This window comes from Montipora foliosa, chromosome 2, assembly GCF_036669935.1.
Source record: "Montipora foliosa isolate CH-2021 chromosome 2, ASM3666993v2, whole genome shotgun sequence".
NCBI classification, from domain to species: domain Eukaryota; kingdom Metazoa; phylum Cnidaria; class Anthozoa; order Scleractinia; family Acroporidae; genus Montipora; species Montipora foliosa.
This window is the reverse complement of record NC_090870.1, coordinates 25,797,842-25,817,841: the sequence shown is the minus strand read 5'-3', so window position 1 is coordinate 25,817,841 and position 20,000 is coordinate 25,797,842. Positions and strand designations below refer to the sequence as shown.

The 20,000-nt window shown below is 42.7% G+C and overlaps 1 protein-coding gene and 1 long non-coding RNA gene across 2 annotated transcripts; both read right to left on the bottom strand.

Annotated features, from left to right (window-relative positions):
* Positions 1-137: 137 nt before the first annotated feature.
* Positions 138-1,501, bottom strand: LOC137990615 (uncharacterized). The gene is made up of 3 exons (XR_011121529.1): positions 1,365-1,501; positions 315-565; positions 138-166 (listed from the first exon to the last, which is right to left on the bottom strand). It is a non-coding gene; the product is annotated as an uncharacterized lncRNA (long non-coding RNA).
* Positions 1,502-17,772: 16,271 nt separating this feature from the next.
* On the bottom strand, positions 17,773-18,303 carry LOC137991390 (uncharacterized). Its single transcript, XM_068836484.1, has one exon. It carries the CDS (start codon positions 18,301-18,303, stop codon positions 17,773-17,775), a length of 531 nt encoding a protein of 176 aa, XP_068692585.1.
* Between the last annotated feature and the right edge of the window lie 1,697 nt (positions 18,304-20,000).

The window sequence follows — 20,000 nt, the reverse complement described above, 5'->3', positions numbered from 1 at the left end:
AAACCCGTGGGTAGCGGGCAAGACAAGGGTTACAAAGTCCCCACCCCCGGGCATTTGTAAATACCTGATTTTTTAAACTCTGTTTATGGATAAACAACAAAATACATTTGAAGTTTTTTAATTTCCTTTATTTTGTAGCACAGTTAAAACATATATATTCTCTCATCTTGTTGGCTTTCCTTTGTGATATATTAACACATGGCCCATGATCCATGATTTTTTGAACACTGTTTATGGATAAACAACAAAATACATTTGAAGTTTTTGAATTTCCTTTATTTTGTAGAACAGTGAAAACATATATATTCTCTCACCTTGTTGGCTTTCCTTTGTGATATATTAACACATGGCCCATGATACCAAACCTTGCAGTTTTGTGACTTTCCATCACATTTAATCATAAATCTAGATAGATAGAAAATAAAAGTGATTAAGATCATGATCAGGATCTGAAAGTGAAAAGTTGCCAATAACTTTTACCCATATTCTGGCTCTTGGCAGTAGCACCACAGTTGATCCTTGTGTTCTTCATCCTGCGCATCATCCTGTTCTTCATTCCTGGATTCTGTCAACATGAAAGAAAAAGACTGTCACTATATAATGAATAGAAATGCAAACCACAGGAAAGAATTACCTCTCTGTTGTTTTTTTTGCTTTTCGTGTAGCTTCAGCTTTTTTAGCACCACTTTTTCTTGCCTCCTGAACTTTGTTTCACTGGTGGGAAGCAAAAGCTGCTTGGCAATTTCCTCATTGCTCTTGTGTTTTCCGTTCAAGGATTTAAAAGTTGAACTTGGAGGTTGACTGTAATTCACGTTTCCATGTATATTAAAATCTTGTAAATGCTTTTCTGCACTTAAATAATGCCCAGCACATACTTTGCAAGTTTACCTCCCCACGGTCTTTGTGGATCACAGATTGGAATGGGTAAGTACGAAAGAGGTGGACCACCACTGTACCATGTGTAATCTTTCTCAGGTTTCCTGCTTGACAAACTGGATGGGGACAACTTGTTTCATAACAAAGTAGAAGTTGAAAAACATACTGACTGGGTAGATTCTTGACCATATGTCTATTTCGCAGATTCCAAACATCACTAAAGTATTCAAACAACTGTGGATCCTTTTTTTCCAATTCAGATTTGGCTTCTTTGCTGCCCTTCAGAAATGTAAGCAGGAGGGGAAACTGTCAAACTTGGCAATAATCTAATGTAATTTTGATGGCTGTAAAAATATACAAGCTTAATAAAACTTAAGCATTTTTTGAGGCAAGACTACAAATTAAAACACATGACTTCTGATTCGCTCTCAGATTCGACTCTGATGGCTTGCTATATAAAATTCTACAAATTATCAGTCTACTCTCACCTTTTAAAACAAAATCTTCAAAATTGTTGGCAACCACAGATTTTCTTTTGTCTCTGTTGGCACCCCAGGCTTTGTAGATTGGCACTGTGAAAAATTAATTACCATAAAAAAAGCCAGCAATAAAGCAAAACACGATATTTTTCATACAGCACGTGTTTTGGGCCCAAATAATCAACTTTACACAGGACGCCCAAACGCAACAAAACCCCGTGGGACAGTCCCGTGGGTATCCGCATAAAGACCCCACAATGACCAATGGCAATGACAATGACAATGACCAATCATAAGAGACCTATGGTCAGCCATTTTTTATGTCACGTACGTGCATGTGTCAAATAAGTCAAAATAACGTAGTTCTAAAAACAGAAAGATCGGGAAAGGGTTGACTCAAGCGTACAATGCAGATGGAAGTAACTCCTCACGCAATGAATGCGATACGGCAAAACACAAATATTAAAGACATGCGCAGTATGAATACGACTGATAAGGTCGGCTCAACTAGAATGCTAAGGGGACTATGTTGTTTAATATCTTTTTAAAACGCGAAGTTTCAGCCACCGGGAGGCAAGGTCGGTAGCAGAAAGCAGCGAAGGGCCAACTGCGTCCAAAAGCGATCGCACGGGCCGAAATCCCGGGATGACTCGTTTGGTACGTCGCTCCAGCGCCGGTGTCTGGAGGTACTGCGTTTTTCTCTCTTGTTCAAACATTCCGTCAGCGCATGCGCAAATGTTCTGACTCTTCGATACCTACAATAGCCTAGCAAAAAAAATAACATACTGGTCTTTACCAGCACTTGACATTTGACTTCACGATTCTACAGGCATAAACGTAACGTAAGAACCGTGCGTGTCTGGTTTTCTCGAGACAGAGGTGAGAGATGGTTTCATGCAGACTGGGACGCCTAAAATGCTCGGTTGTAAACATGGTGGTTCACGAGTGAAGTTGTCTCTCTGGCCTTTCTGTGGACCAATTCCTACCCTGCGAGAAGAGTCTCTTTCGATCTTCCTAGATAAGTCGGGAAGAGGAAAGTAGACTCTGCTCGCCGCCTCCACATTCTTTGATTTGCCGCTCATCCAAAGAATTGGATGAGTCAGTCCAGTTTCGACTTGTCAAACCTGTTTTTTTAATTTTTGCGCATGATCAATCGCCACGCGTCATCAATATTTTGAAATTTACGACAGCGTGGCAATTTTAACTGTTAGAATTCCCATGAGTTTTTTCTATGTGTGTCGGTTACAGAAACTGGTGTGACAGAAACCTATAAATTTTTCAGTAAAAAAATGAAATGGCATTTTAAGAGTATGGACTATCTTGAGTTTCCAATGAAATGATTCCGTGATTGTCGTGTGTTTGCCAGAGTTGTTGGAAAATATCCCGACTGTTTGCTTTCGTTTTGTGCTTTTGTGGCTACAGGTCACGCATGACTGACACCGAAGACATTTAAATTTTTAACGCATGCTCAATGCGAAATGTGGAGGCTGCTAGCAGAGTCTACTTTCCTCTTCCCGACTTATCTAGGAAGATCGAAAGAGACTCTGCTCGCAGGGTAACCAATTCCAGGACCTACCCGTACAATTTGGGCAAGTTCTGAAAGCTAAAATCTTCAATCGATGCGGTATTTTGCTGGTAGGACTGGGTGGCCCGACACTTATGAAAAAAATATATAAAATGAGAATCGGGAGTCTTCCCTTGTCATGGAATGGCAGAATTACCCAGAATTGTTTTTGGGCATGAGCGAGGCAACTTAAGAAGCGCGAGACTGGCCCTCATCGAATGGCTGAAGCGCGGCCAGAGGAAATGATTTCTAGCCAGATAGTCAGGAGTAGGACTGGCGTGTGCTGTTAATGTAGATTTTGGATTTCTGAACAAGTTTTTATCATAGAAAATTCGCGACAAAGTTGTGCTTTCATTTCGCTGTAATTCTTGTGTCAAAGAAACGGTATAATCATGTAAATAAGAGAATAACGATATTTATATTTGCAGATTACCTGTCCTCTTACTACGAAAGTCAAGCTCGACATCTCTATGCAATAAGCGCATTCAAAATTTCCTCGTATTGCTTGATAAAAGTATGTGGTTTTTTTTTTTTTGAAAAAAGGGTTTTTCTGCTTATATGAAAAATACGTTTTGTCTCCCGTCCCCTTCTTATGCATGATCTTCGCGGAAATTACTTTCTGTTCTTCAATAAACCTGGAACAACCAGTTATGGTCTTAGTTCTTTTTTTTCTTACGTATCAGCTAAGTTGCGGAATGCGCTAACTGATTTTATCCGTACCTATGAGTGTTTACCACGTTTAAATTAAGAAATCTTTTTTCAGTGAAGGATTCTGTCCCCAGAGAACTTCGTTCACGTGTGATTTATAAATTTACTTGTGCTTGCTGTAATGCTTGCTATATCGGCGAAACTGGTCGTCATTTTTCCACACGCGTCCGTGAACATCTCTCTTCAGACAAGTCCTCTCACGTCTTCAAACATTTACTAAGCTCAGAACGTTGTCGTCAATCTTGCTCTGCGGACTGTTTCGAAATCCTTGATTCCGCCCCTACTAAATTTCAACTTAAACTCAAGGAGGCTATGCATATAAATTGGGAACAGCCTAATTTAAACCAACAAGTTCATCACGTCAACCTGACACTTACGCTTTAGGCTCTACATTCTTTCTAACACTCTGTAACTCACTCAAATATGTATTTCTTGTCACTTAATCATATTTAATTATGCAAGTTTCGCCTAGTTGTTATATAAGTCCTAACGGTTTTTCAAATATTTTGTAACTGACGATGATGTTTGTAACATCGAAACATGTCTTTGAAATTAAAAAATGTCATAACTTTCTTAAAGATAATGATTTGCTTTCTGCTGTCTCGACCTTTTGGTTCCATTATCCACGACATAGCAGCCAGATATGAAGAAAGTGTTAACATTTTCATGCGCCCGACATAAATATTGCGCGAGCGAATTGTTACGTTTTTTTTTTTAATCAAGAATACCCCGCTACTACTACTACTATGTTTACCTGTGAACTGAAACAAACACGGTGCTGGGTTTGCCAAACGATGTTCAGCTGAATAGCCATTGCCATATACATTTATACAATAAAAAGCTATTAAAACTAACAATGATATAACCACAATAGGTCGACAATGGGCTAACTCATAAATACTAATGAGCTTTGCTTTATGCGCGTATTTTATGCGCGTGTCAAAGACGCAGACGCGTTCGTGTTTGACACGCAGGCGCGTTTTACACGCGCATTTTGGGCCGCATATCTTCGACCTGTACTGTACAATAGCCTACCGAAAAAATTAACATACTGGTCTTTACCAGCACTTGACATTTCACTTCCTTTGTTCACGAGTGAAGTTGTCTCTCTGGCCTTTCTGTGGACCAATTCCAGGACCTACGCTTACAGTTAGTTCCAGGTAATGAGCTCCTGACTGGAAGATTTAGAGCCAAACCAATGGCCCACTCAATTGCGCATCGTCGTAGCCAGTTCCGTAGGGTACAGTTTAAATCTGGGGGAAGCTAGGTACTAAAAACGTGTTTTGCTGTTCAGTGAAGAGACTTCCCTGGGCATGCTGGAGCCAAACCAAGGTTACCACGGGATGTGCAAGACGATTGTGCATCTCTCTGGCCCACTCAGGAGGGGCGAGCTCGTTCAGAGGGGAGGGGGCTGGGAGATATCGGCAAAAAAACCACTTCTTCTATGGAGTGTAGAGGCTTCCCTGGCAGTGCTGGAGCCAAGCCATTAGCAAGGCAGGATTTCCCAACCCATTGCGCATCTCCCTGACCCATCCAAGGGGGCCAGTTTTTTTTTTTTTTTTTTTGGGGGGGGGGGGGGTTCTCGCATGGCAAAAGGACGAGTTTGGAGGACCGCATAGAACGCACTCAAGCCACATACTTAGGGGCGTAGCATCCAGGGGTTATTCGCCCTGGGGCGAAATGGGAGTCGTTCGGTGGGGCGAAGTACCCTCTACTTGCATGCCAAGTCGGAGCTCGGGGGGGGGGGGGGGGGTAGAACCTTGGAATGTTATGAGGTTAAAACAACGCACAGAGCACCCAATATACCGCAGGGTACCCAAACTCCGTTACGTGTAGAACTCGTCAATACCTTTCCAAGAATATATGATATTATGGGCTAACTTCACTTTTGACCTTTAGGGTTTACTTGGGCGGGTAAACCCAGGGAAAGTTTTACATCCACACAAGACCTGAGACTCTCCAGAAGTTGAAAAGACAAGTCCTCCGGTGAATTTTAACACTATATATTTCAATATTATGCTCCTTCCTCAGTCAAAGAACTTAAAATAATGCCAATTTGGGCAAACTGTTTTTTTCGATTTCTCCCACAAATTTTCCCTTCATAAAACTGCCCGCTGAATAACGTACTATAGTACGCCACTCCAGCCATAGCGATCCAATAAAAGTGCTTTTACGATCCGAAATACGCCAGAAAACCGCTAAAAACGCTCCGATTTCAATTTTATGCTCATTCCTCAGTAAGGGAACTTAAGAGAATGCCAGTTTGGCCAAATTATATTTTCGATTTCTCCCACAAATTTGCCCGTCATAAAACTGCCCGGTGAATAACGTACTATAGTACGCGATTCCAGCCATAGCGATCCAATAAAAGTGCTTTTACGATCCGAAATACGCCAGAGAACCGCTAAAAACGCTCTGAGTTCAATTTTATTTTCATTCCTTAGTAATAGAACTGAAAAGAATGATAATTTGGCGAAATTGAATTATCGATTTCTCGCACAAATGTGTTCGTCATAACTCGGCTCGGGGCCAAATACCCTGATATATTAGCGAATTCTGACCTGAAACTGTGAGCTAAAAACGATGCAAGCTGGACTCAGTGGGACATTTTGGGAAACACATCCCTCCAATTTGTTAAATTATGTTTATTTAAGCTAATTCTGATAGCTAACTTAGTAAATGTATTTCAACTCAAATGTTGTGGAAATATACTGTTCGTCGGGGATTAATTTCCCATTGGAATGTGTGCATATACTACATAGACTGTCTATATTTACCTATGTTATCCTGTAATACACTGTATTTGAATTAGAATACAAATATCATTCATTCTTTACTCCCGATTTTCTCTTCGCTCGATAGGCCGCCATTATTGTCAAATTTCCTGTACTATAGTACGTATTATAGCGGGTGATGCCCTCGTAATTTGGTGCACTTTCAGCGGGTATCACCCATAGGGGTTGTGTGAATCGGGTGGTCTGGTCTCGATTGCGAGAGAACCAACCTCCTTCCCATGGTCTCTCTCAGACAAGAGGGAGCTCAAGCAACGACAACGGCAACGAGAACGTCACAAATTTGCATATTTAGTGGGAAAAAACAATATCTTTGCACGCTCTGCACGTGCGTTTTTTAAGCTTTTGTTTATTTCTTCGCCGTCGTCAGCAAAACTACAAAAGGAAAATAGCCAACTTTGGGGCTTTAAACTGTGACATAAGCATAAGCACAAGCATAAGCATAAGAAAAAGAAATCGTTTCCATTTTCTTATTCGTAGATGCTTATGTCACGTTTATAACAGTAAACCGGGCCGGAGGGGCAACATAAACATAAGCGTAAGCTGTTTTTATGCCAACGGATACTCAACTTAATAGTGCCTAAGACGGCGTCCGAAGGTACTGTTTTTTAACAAGAAACTTGCTGAGACGGTCTATTAGGGTATTCTTAAAAATTAGGAATTACCGATAATCGTCTTTTCAGAGGTACAGTTCATGTTGCCGTCCTGCTTCAAGGAAAGGAAAAAGAGAGACCCTGGGAATGAGGTTAAAAGAGAACAAGGAAGGCGCGCTCTTGTTCTCCAGCTGGCTCTCCTTTCACTTCCCCTTCGAACGCCAGCCACGCAGGCTGCTCGATTGCTTGCAACAAGATCGCGAAACTAGGTCCCACTTGTTCCAGCAAAGAAGGGATAATTTTATCCACTGGATAAGTCACCATTTACACTACGTTAAGCGTTGGCCAAGGTTTTCATACACACCTTTACTTGTGTGTACGTAGAGAGTGAGAGTGCCCTGAACAACACTGATTAGAGTGGTTTTCAATTGAGTCGGTCGAAAGTAATTAGATAATTACTTTGGTTTTGCATTACTTCACTCAGTGATTGGTTCAAAGTCCTCGCTCCATTTTTTTAACCAATCAGAAGTGAAACCAAAACCAATCGTAGCTCGCGCATTCTCATTTTCCCGCGCTTTATGTCGGCTACGTGTAATTACTTCGAAATTTGATTGGTTTACTGGATTGTCTCCGTCCTTTTTTATGGCAAAAGTAATTTCTTTGGTTTTGGTTTTACGACACTCATTTAAAAACTGCTCTATAATCTATAGCTCTTTACAATAAATATAAACATAAAAATAAGAAAAAGTAAGCCACCTATATGGGACTTCTTTTCTGAAGGAAAACAGCTTAGCAGTCATTCTAAATGCAATCACAACGTCTCTCGCGAGACTGCTTGAAAATCGCTTTGAACCTTTAGGTGCTTTCAAATACATGCAATTGTACCTAATCAGTTGCAGTCTCACTTTTCCAGTCTATATGCAAAGTGGGTCTGTCTGGATAAATTCTCTTACTAAAAACGCTTACCTGGCATCAGATTTAGAGGCATGCCCTTTCCTATGATCTCTTGAAAGTGAAGCAACCTTAACCATAAAAGGCTAAGAATAGTGCATTACAAAGATAGTTTTCTTTTTGTCTAAAATTAATTGTACGTTGCTAAAAGAGAGATTGAAATGTGGCCAAACTTGCACTGAGAATCAGCCTATGGGGACTCCTGAGGGGCTGATATCCAGAACTCGGTTAAAAAAAGTTCATTGAAGCTGAAACTTTGGCATGTTACATAAGTCCACATAACAACACTGTGTACCAATTTTAAGTTAAATCGGCCGACGCTCATTTCCAAGTCTGCCCCGGTCTCTCAGGCAGAAGCTCTTAACAGACAGAATCGTTTGTCAGCCACTATTACAATGACGCTTACATGATCGTTTCATTTTAAATCGTCCCTAATTGTTATTTCGACAACTTACGCTGAGCTAACTCTGTCAAACTGCACTCCATTCAAGTTTACTGGGGGGTGTGATGGTGGAGATCTTTTAAAACACGTCTGCCACTTTTTGTATTTTGTTGGATGCAGCTGCAGTCGGTTCACGTGGCTCCATGCGGCGATTTCTTACACAGCATGTTGAAGGGAACTAGTGGTGTTATGGGATGATGGGATCACTTCAGATACAGTGGTGTCGTCAGCAAATTTCCTCATCAAAAACGACCCCTCCAATAGTTTGAGGTCATTTATCAAGACGAGGAAAAGCCAAGGACCAAGCCGAAATCCTTCCTTCATCCTGACCTTGATTGTGAAATAGATGTCCTTGCTGAGCGAATTAACCCAAGCATTTCTTGATGTTATGAAGGACTACTCCCACTTGACCGGCTCTGAGTGTGTATCAACGGACGATGACCATCCGATAGTCGTCACTGAGCAATCTGTGGCACGCAAACTGTGAGAGATCAACAAATCTCGTGCCGGCAGTCCTGACGATCTACCAAACTGGGCGTTAAAAGAGTTCGCAGATATTTTGGCAGCTCCTATTGCAGACATACTCAACACCTCCTTCTCTGAATGTAAAGTCCCTTGCTCGTGGAAGCTTGCCGATGTCCCCCCCTTACCCAAGGCACCAACCATTTGTGATTTTAACAAAGATCTCAGACCTATATGCATGTGCGAGCTTTGTTAGTTTTGTTGTAGGTATTTGTTGAAAGTGAGGATATGATAAAGCTAAATTGGTTACCCGTCAAAGAACATATCGAATGGCAGCTGTTAACGTTAGTTCACAAGGCGATTTTATCTCATGAATGGCCAAGTTACTTGCGACTGAAACAATTTAAGCACAATCGAACTCTGAGGTCCAGTGAAGCTATGCAGCTTGAAATCCCACTAGTACCAGACATTTATCAAGACCAAGCTGCTAAGAGCTTCAATAGTTTACCTGGATGTGTAATACCCCCAAAGTTTAAACATGTTTAAAACTTGTTTTGTTTAACAGATTTAATAAGACTGGCCGTTCACACTGCGGGCGTGTTTAACAAAACACGTCTAAAACCGTGTTTAACAAAACTACATCTTGAGGTAGTTTAACAATCATGTTTAATAAAATACATTCAAAATGGCGGCAGAAACCAAAAACTCACGGAAGAATCTGGGAGCACAAAGAAACTCTCCTGTTGCTTGAAAAGTGGGGAGACGAGAATATCCAGCTCCAGCTAAAATCATGCACAAGAAAAAAGCCTATATGGCTAGAAATTGAGGCATATCTTCGAGCTGCAGGCTATGAAAACAGAGACGAAGGCAGCTGCAAGACACGAATTCACACTCTGATAAGCGCCTATAGAAACTACAAAGACGAATGCACCAAGACGGGAAATGCCACACCAAAGAAGAAGCCGGCTTTCTTCGACGAAGTGGACGAGATTTTGTCGGACAAGCCATGTACCAAACCAAAGGTGATTATAAAGTCCGCAACAATTTCCATAGATGGGGTCGATGATGAAGAAATAACAGGAGCAGAAAACGTTGAGCCGAACGTAAGCAACCCTGGCAGCAGCAAAGAAAAGGCAGACATCCTTCACAAACATCTCAATTATGTGAGAACGGTGACAGGTAAGAGTTATAAAATGCTCTCCGATTGGAGGGCCAGAGAATAGAATTGTGTCCAAAAGTAACATCTGACAACGTCTGTGAAAGTTTTGTTCAATCAGTATGATTTGAGAGTTTTTGATATGCGTACTGTACAAGCAGATACAAGACAGGTGTATCTGTATTACAGTGTAATATTAAGATAACTATACCATACGTCTTTAACATCTTTTATTTCTCTCTTGGTTATAACGTTTATGCAACCGATTGAAGTTTTGGCGGTCGCCATGGTGTTCCTTCAGGTGCGACGGAAGCCGATGAAACAAAGAAGCCGGTACCCCGTCAGTCGGCCGTCTTAAAGGCAAATAAAAGGAGGAAAACTGCTTCTGATGTATTTGCAAAGTTTGATAAAGTGTTTGATTCCTTTGTGGAGTATCAGCAAGCGGCTGACAAGAGCTTCCTCGAAGCTGAAGCGGCAAGAGAGAGGCGAGAGGAGGAAAGAGCGGAAAAGCGAAGGAAGGAGGATCAAGTATTTCTCCTGAAACTGGCGCAGGTTCTTCACAAGTAGAACCAAGTACCTGTGTCAGTTTCCAGTTCGGTATTGACATTTTGTGCGAGCTGTTAAAAGAAATCAGACTAGCTTATGAGCGATTTTGCAACTTTCATTCCTTGAAATTATATTTCTTATGTTGAATTTCACGGCATCCGAATGGTATCGTTAATTAATTCGCTGTTATTTATTGCTCAAAATGTTTTGGCTCATTTTTTTAACCGCCTTTTTCAATACTATTCAGATATTAAGCTTGGGTGTCCTATGCCTGTTTTTGATGTTGGACAGATATTTTAGTATCGAGTCTGTGTTCATTTGTAGTGTATCTCCTCGGTCGAGGAATGATGCATATGGCTTTTCACTGTTACTGGTACATGTATATCCATAAATAAATCCTTTAAAATGCGCTGGTCAGACATGGGCTCCCCCCAAGAAATGACATGAACTAGCCTGAGTACAAAAATATGAGTGACGTTCTCAAAATTGCACTATCTGCTTGAGTGGGACACATCAATTTCTTATACTATGGAAACAGCAAAATATGGCATTCTTGTTACTCCCGAAAAATACACTTGATTTGTAATATTATTAATCGTACGGCTCTTGTCCCAGTCAGAAGTGTTGAATGTACTGTAAGAAATACAGCCTCCTCTTACTGCTCTCAGCTGCCTGCAGGCTCAGAGAAAGTTTCAAAGGCAATTTGAAATTAAATTTCAGAAGAAAGTCTTTTTTTCAAAGTTAGATGAGACTTCTGTGAATTAATTCCAAGTTGCTAAAGGGGCAGTGTCACATCATGGAATTCAATATTTGGACCAAAACAGAGCTACAGTGTCTTTGTAAAATAATTCCATCTACATGTTACTGCACTGCCCCAGCTATGATATAACATTATAACATTGTGGCAATTGAGTTCTTTTTTGTGATTTTCAATGTCTTGCTTTTTCACATGAACAAATTCAGCCAGTTTGACTTTTTTCAAAATATATTGCAGAAAACAAAATTTTGGCTTTACCTCGGTGTAAGAACCCACAACTGGCGTCACTCCCACTATATAACTTATGGGGTTAGGTTAGAGTTGATTATTGGGTTACTAGAGATGTTCCTATCGATCGTTGGACCGACGGTCGATGGATCTTTGACTCGACGGTTCTCTGGTTCGATGGATATATATGTGTCTGTAGATCCAACGAACCATCGAACCAACGATCTATCAAACTTTCCAAGCATCCATCGAACCAACGAACCATAGAACCAACGATCTATCGAACATTCCACGCATCCATCGAACCAACGAACCTTCGATCCATCGAACCATTGAGCCAAAGATCCATCGACCGTCGGTCCAACGGTCGATAGGAACATCACTAGTAACCCAATAATCAACTCTAACCCCATAAGTTATATAGTGGGAGTGACGTCAGTTGTGGGTTCTTACACCGAGGTAAAGCCAAAATTTTGCAGGCCTTGGTACAATTTCTATCTGGTATTTCATGTATATTATTTTCCATAACAATGCAGGAATGTAGTGTTTCCTCTTTATACCTGTCTTAAGTCTTTGATTTCATCTCAGTGTAGTAAACAGTAGATTTTTTCGTGCCACACTGTAATTTGAAAATCAGAATAGCGTACTCTTTTCCTGTATATTGTTAATTCATTTAAGAATACTTTATTATTATAAAACAAATGCAACAAAACAGGTACAGCAGCTTAAACTGTCTATAAGTTCAATGTATGATTTTGAAATAAGTAAAAATTAATATTGCAATACATTGAAATAATTATTTGAGTCATGTGTGTTATCTGTGAGCTGATCAATTGAATAATTGTACATAAAACTGATAATACTTTTGTTAAGTTGTTGAGGAAAACGAAACAATGACTGCTGCCATTTGATTTCCCCCACACAAATGGACTGCAATACAGAGCAAAAATTAATGCTCTGTGCAGGATAATGACCTTGCAATATGTTTTATAGCCACAAGAAGCATTTACAAGGCCCACCAAATATCCAGACTATTACAGAACGTGAGTACCTGAGTGAAAGGGGCAGAGATGCCCTTTTGAAATTTTGAAAACAATCCCTAAATGAGATAAATCTGGGTGTGGCTCAAGCTTTCCTTGACCCTAAAAAATGCCAAGAAAACTAAGGATTGAACTTTAATTGTATATTTCTTCGTGTGCAGCCCTAAACGAGACCAATATAGCTAACATTATTGACGTTTTGCCTGGGACACCCTAAGCAAGACCAAAAATCAGAAATTTACACCCCTAAGCAAGACGAGAAGCATCCCTGTCCCTTTTCATATATTCCAATTCTCTTGGCCGAGATAACCCAAAATCTAAATAGCACTGCAGGAATGAAAAGATCTATATCAGAGGTTTTTGAAGCCGTTAAATAAATTCGCAGTTCGTCTTTACTATGTGAATTCGAAAACCATGAACACTCGAATTATTTCTGGAATGTTAATGTGTTACAAGGAAAAAGCCATACATCAGATCTCAATGCATAGATGAAAACTGCCAGCTGTAATGGTAATTAACTGTGTAGTTTGCATATTTTTGTGGTTTTATCTCGCATGTGATTGGTAAATTCACAATTAAAATGTCAATGTCAAAAATTATTGAAGTGTTCATGGTTTTTTCTCGTGCCACCCTCCGGGGGTAAAAAGAGGCTTTATCAAAGGTGAAGCAACAAGACTGCTTAGAACAAACTCTTCAAAAACAACATTTGAAGAGTGCCTTACAAACTTTAAACGACCCCTCGAAGCACGCGGGTATCCAAAGAACTATATAGAAAGTTCCCTGCTAGAGGTCACCTTTGACTCAAGACAATCGGCTCTTAATCCGCAAAAACATAAGACTGCAGAGAGAATAATTGCCTTTTGTCACTACATACCACCCTGCGGTAAAGAAACTTAAACAAATCGTGATGGAAAACTGGAGTTTCATAGAAAACCAGCCTCTGTTGACAACAATTTTTACAAATCCTTCGATCATATCTTACAAAAGAGGTAAATCCCTAAACGACATGCTTGTAAGAGCAAAACTATAATTTGAAGGCTCTGATAATGCAACGCAACCACAAAAACCACATTGGGAGTCCGTGTAGGCCTGTCTTTGCTTTTCCTTTCGAGTTAACTGTGTAGTTTGCATATTTTTGTGGTTTTAGCGCGCATGTGATTGGTAAATTCACAATTAAAATGTCAATGTCAAAAATTATTGAAGTGTTCATGGTTTTTGGATTCGCATAGTACATGTAACAGCTAAAACCTTTCTTTGCCTGTCATTATTTTTACCATCAATGGGAAGGATAACAGTTGTTCAGATTTTGTAGTAAGGTACAAAAGAGTTACAAGGCCTAACTCAGTTTGAAGAGATGCTCATTGTAAGAGCATTTCCTGTAATGCATGTATACACAAAACCAAAAGGCGGCCAAAGGGCATACAAAGGGCAAGTTATTACCTTGCCACCGGATGTACAACAGCTTGCAGATATACTGCCCAGGTGCCTTAACGATTTGCCTGTCATTATTTTTACCATCAATGGGAAGGATAATAGTTGTTCAGATTTCGTAGTAAGGTACAAAATAGTGGAAGCACTTAATTGGTTAACTGGTGAAAAAGAAAATGGACAACCTAATAACCCACTGTATAAAAATGTAAGGATAGATAAGCAAACTCTTGCTAAAATTTGCCAGAACACGGAATTTTTTCTGATTTTACCAAAGTTGAATGTGGAGACAGTACAGTTGAAAATGACAATGTTGGAATTGACACTGGGCCTGTTAATTTTGAAGATGACGAGAAAGTTTACAACTCGTAAACTGAAATGGGTAGCTTTGTTCCAGCAAATGTTGACACCAAAAGAGAAGAAGAAAAAATCAGTGAAGAATTTCTTAATGCCCCACAGCCACACAATTGGAGTATTGGTGATGAGCCATTAAGTGAATTTGATTGTCAGTTCTTCAATGGCTTTTCCAACTTTATTTCCAGATGGAAAAAGTGACCCCACCGATAATGCATTACTGTCTGATACTTCAAAGAACACCACCCAATCTTTTGCGGCAAAACTGAAGTATCTAATTAAGTTCTCAGAGAAAATAGATTGAAAGTGGGCTTATAGGTTTGCGTCACATCCCAGATTTGCTTACTGGGCTTATAACATTTTGTACCGAAGAAGGATTCTTGCACAGGGAAATTTTTTTCTTAAGCAGAACCCATCAGAAGCCAATCTTACAATCAGTGACTTAAAAGAAATGTTGAACTCTCAGTCCTATGATTGACTCAAGCCAAAACTCATGCATTATGCTAAAAATGTGTCTGGAACCAATGCTTACTGGAATCGTGCAAAAGAGGATTTAAAAGCAATCATTACTCAAGCTGGAGCTCTAACAATTTTCTGGAGCTTATCTTGTGCTGATTTCCATTGGCCTGAATTACATAACCTCTTTAGTGGCAATGATGAAACCTCAGATTCTGAACGTAGAGCAAATGTGATTAACAATCCACATTTACTTGACTGGTTTTTTACTGAATGCACGGAACAATTTGTGAATTATTGGCTGAAAAAAACACTTGGTGCAAACATGGTCTTGGTTTAGGTATGAATATGCTGTACAATGTGGTTTAATTCATTGTCATGGAGTAGCAAAACTGAAGTCTGATCCAAATTTGTGTGACCTATCTCAAATAGCACTTCAAGGTTATCTTGCTGCACAGTCTCTTGCCAAAGATCAGTTGTCACATGAAATGTTACTCCAAAAACAGCTGGAGGTTAAAGAGGGATGCAAGGCAGAAAAAACAATTTGTGACTATGTTGACTTTCTTATGTCCACTCAAAATCCATGCAATGCTGACAATTGGTCAAAACCTCAATTTCATCCTTGTAACGCTCAGTTTGATCAAATTAAAACAAATAAATGGGATAAAGATAACAAAGACCTGTTAAACTCATCGCCAATGGACGAGCTTGGAGATGGTGCCTGCCAAAGTGGGCGGCGATTCCGGGGCGAACAACGAGGCTTGAGCCACAGGCCATGAGCAGAGCACACAGGCCTCCACAGCAACTCTGCGAGTGGCCACCACCCAAAGACCACCCCAAGGGTGCTTGGAAGGCGAAGGGGCCGCGAACAGGGATGACGTGGAACCTGTGCCACCACCCAAACTCACACAAGCACCTATCCCCAGCTCAAGAAGCGACACTGGACGACACTAACCCGAGTACTGTGAAGCTGATCATGAAATGAGACTGAGAAGTCCGCTAACCGAGGCAAGGTGAAAAAGAGGCACTAAAGCAAGGTCCGCCACAGCTCCTCCGGCCGCGAGGCATGACGAAGGTTCTGCCTGATGTAGGAACTGAACCCGGGAACTGCCATGGACTTCCCGATTGATTAAAGGAGTCCTGGCCTGACACCGCAGGCAGGCGCAAGCAAGCCGCAAGCTACCCTGAGAAACTGAGGAGGACTTGTCTGCTTGATTTCCTGCGATCCGCGTGATTTCCTGTGATCTGCATGATTTCTCACGTTTATCCGGGTCACGAACCAACTGAGCCAGCAGCGAGATGAGAAGAGGGAGCAGCCAATGACTCGGATGGAGTGCGAATGTACAACTGGTAAGATGGACTACACCAACGACCCAAGGCCTGAATAAGGTGATCAGGGATGCCGTTGCGAGCTGCCACCGTGGCCGCACCAATGCGAAAACTGTGACTGGAGAAATTGCCCGACACACCTGCTCCAGCTAGGATTTCTCTGAGACGAACAGTGAGGACAGCGCGAGTTAGGGGCCGACCATCCTGGAAAAGAAAAAGAGGGCCACCCGAGTTTCTGCCAAATGGGCCAAAACAGAGGGAAGCGTCCCCTGCAAATGTGGACAAAGCAGCCTTTCCGAAAAGGGTCAGTCTTGGAGGCTTTAATCCGCACTCGCAAGCAGGAAGGATTGGCGTCAGAGTCTACCGAAATGTCACCGACACTTAAGCGGAGTGCCGGGGTGAAACTAGCCAAATTAGGAACAGTAAATTCAGCAGATCGGAGGAATCCGAAATATGCTAGGTTGCAGGCGGCCCAAAACATGCAGTGGTCAAAAATAGATAAATCTAAAGACCTAAAGATGATCATCAAAACGTGATCCGTAATTGGAAGGCGCCGAGCTTTAAGGGAACCTTGGGTCCGTTTGATTCCTCGAAGAACCCGCTGCAAACGTAGACAGTTGACTAGAGGGTCTGGGAAGCCTTCTTCGATATGCAGAGCACGAACCGCTGAAAGATCGAAGAGTGCGGAACCGATCCAGCCAGAAAAGTGGCAAAGAGGCACAACGTCCATTAATCGGTAGGGCACGGAGAGCCACTGGGATGCAACTTGCCCAACTGCGCAGAGAAGTTGATGAACTTCCTCTGGCCAGATGCGTAAGATCTCCGAGTGGAGTCAGCCAAACCATGGGCTAACAGGAACTGGCACTGCTGCTCTAATGAGAGCCGATCAATTCTTCCAGGATATGAGGCGGAATGGACACTGGAAGCAACTGAGCCTGGGATGCTAACCTCCGGAACTCCTGCCAATGAAAGCGGGACAAAGCGTCAGCAATGCAATTATGAACCCCAGGAACATGTTGAGGAGAAATTGAAACGCGCCGCTGAGGCGAGAAGATGGCAAAGCAGGCGCATTAACACGGGAATACTAGATGTTCTAGAGTTGAGGATATAAACCACAGTCTCGTTGTCGGTGCGAAACAGAACATGGCGCCTGGCGAAGTGAGGCCCCCAAACATGAGCAGCAATGACGATCGGGAACAACTCTTTATAGGCGATAGAGTGAGAGGCTTGAGAAGAAACCCATGCGCCGCTGAACCACTCCCCATTGAAGTAGGCACCAAAGCCAAGGGAACCGGATGCGTCCGATGTAACTTCGAGATCAGGGGAGGCCGACATGCCGGGAAACAACCAAAAATAGACGCCATGCCAAGAGGACAAAAACTGAAGCCACCACTGAAGATCCAGATGAAATTCAGAATTCAGGCGGATCGGATGGTCCCGTTTACGAAAACACTGGAGCAGATTGATCATACGACGCAGGAAGGTACGACCGGGCCACACGACCTTGGCGGCATGATGTAAGTGGCCAATGAGGGACTCCAGTTCGCACGGGGTACACCAGTGACGATTCCGCCACGACTGCAGCAGCGCCTGTAAAGCAAAGAGCTCAGCTCAGGGGAGACAGGCCACCTGAGCCACTGAGTCTAACTCAATGCCCAAAACAGCTAAACGTGTGGACGGGCCAATGCACTTATTCGGGTGGAGTGGAAGTCCTAAGGAGCGGCAAACAGCTATGGAAGTGGTTAAGTTCTCATCACATAGGTTATTATCCGACGGTCCTGCAGTAATAAAATCGTCTAAATAATGTAACAGCGCAGAAACGTTGTGTGTATGTAGGAGAATCCACTCCACCATGTCAGCCACAGAATTGAAAATATATGGAGCGGAGCGGAGGCCAAATGGTAACGCTAAATCAACATAGTAGTGCTTCCGCCATCTCATACCCAGGAGATATCGATCTGATGGATGGACAGCTATGTTGCGGTATGCTGCCTCGACATCGAATTTAGCAATCAGGGCACCTAAGCAATAGCTTGAGATCATACGAATGATCTGATCAACCGTGATGTATTGCATGGTAAACTCGTCAGGGTCAATGCCATCATTAACACTTAGCCCACCGGGGGATGACAGGTCCACCATGAGCCTCAACTTGTCAGGTTGACCCTTTTTGGGGATAACTCCAAAGCTGCTAACGTGCAAATGAGGGAAAGGTGGGGAAGAAAAAGGTCCTGCAACCCTCCCAAGGGAGACCTCGTTAGCCAAGTAGCGGTCAATGACCTCGGAGTGTTGATTATCAGAGGCCTTGTTTGACTTAGCTGATTCAATTTCTTGGAATGCTGAAATCCCAGGCGAAAGCCATTCCTGAGGCCGTCCAAGACAAAGGCGACTAGATGTTGGTCCGGATGTTGGGACAACTTGACAGCGAACACTTCAGGCTTTAGAGGGCTAACTACGGACACCGGGGGCAAGGGGTTGGAGACTGGAAGGAAACAGAATGAGAGATGGTAATTCCCCTGTAACGACCCTTCACCCCCGCCCCCCCCCCCCCCCTCCCCCCCGCCTGAACTAAGGGCAGCAACACAGCAACGGTGGAGAAATGTTTAGCCCAGAGCACAACAGGGGCAAGCAAAGAAAACAGTGACAATCCTAATAATAAAACTGAACAATCAATAGAGCATGGAGTATAAAGAAGTCTGCCTGCCATAAGGTGAAAACTCAGTGCAAAAAAAAAAGGACATGAACTAGAACGAAACGAAAGGCCACGACTAAGGCGCGAGAAAAACCTACAAAAACAAACGACTGACTACATAATGAAAGAAGTGCTCCCAAACAAGTTCTAAAGTTCTGAGAAGGGTAAATCGCCTTGGAGCCAGCCGTTACTGACGCCGTGCTTTCGGGCCAGCTGAGGCACTAAATGCCGGAGACCGAGATCTGCGCCTGACAGAACTCTCCTGCTTACGGTCTGGTCTTGAACTGCATGATACGGAACGATGGGCGCCGCCACACGTGCTGCAACGATGATAATAGCGGCAAATCGTGTAAGGGGCGGTGCACCTTCCCTTGTTCCAGGACATACAAGGGATCCTCGATGAGCTGGAACCCACTGGTTCAGAGGAATCAGGCGACGTGCCGAGGTTGGGGCTGCGAGGGGAAGCACCGCCAGCGTGAAAAGTGAAGAGCTGTGCGTTCATGGTCGACCAATCTGCCAACCGAGTCGCCGCAGCGTGTTCGCGAAAAGCCAAACCCGTCCGCTAAACTGGCGAGAAATCCGCAAGATTAATAACTTGTACAAGGTTAAATCTTTCCAACGATGAGGGAAAAACGACGTTAGGACAAGCGAGTACACCGTGAAGGCTTCCGTCCAAGTGGTGATATCCTCGATACGCCGACGAGGTTTCTTCGGGGGAGCTGATAAAACCAAACGCCCATCGAGCATTAACTGAGGCTCGGTCTCTGAGCTGACCAAATTCTCCGCTAAAAGTTCCGACAAGTCGACGAATTTTCCGCCACGGATTTGCGTAACGAGCTTGGCAGGAACGGGAGAGTAGCCCGGGCCCACGACGAACAGCTGATCCGTCAACGAGTTCACAATAGACAGCGGTGCAATGGATGGCGGTAATTGAGCAGAAACGCCACTTAAAGCCTGCCCCGAAGACGAAACGATTGCCGGGACCGGCGCGTTAAAAGTAGATACAAAAGTAGGGACGACAAGAGGAATGAGCCTACCCGAGGTCGACGAGCTTGAAAGGGAAGGCTGAAAGTCCGTTCCAGCGGCGAAAAACGTCGAAGCTAAACCGCCCAACGATGCAGATGACGAACTGGCGCCAGGACAGGAG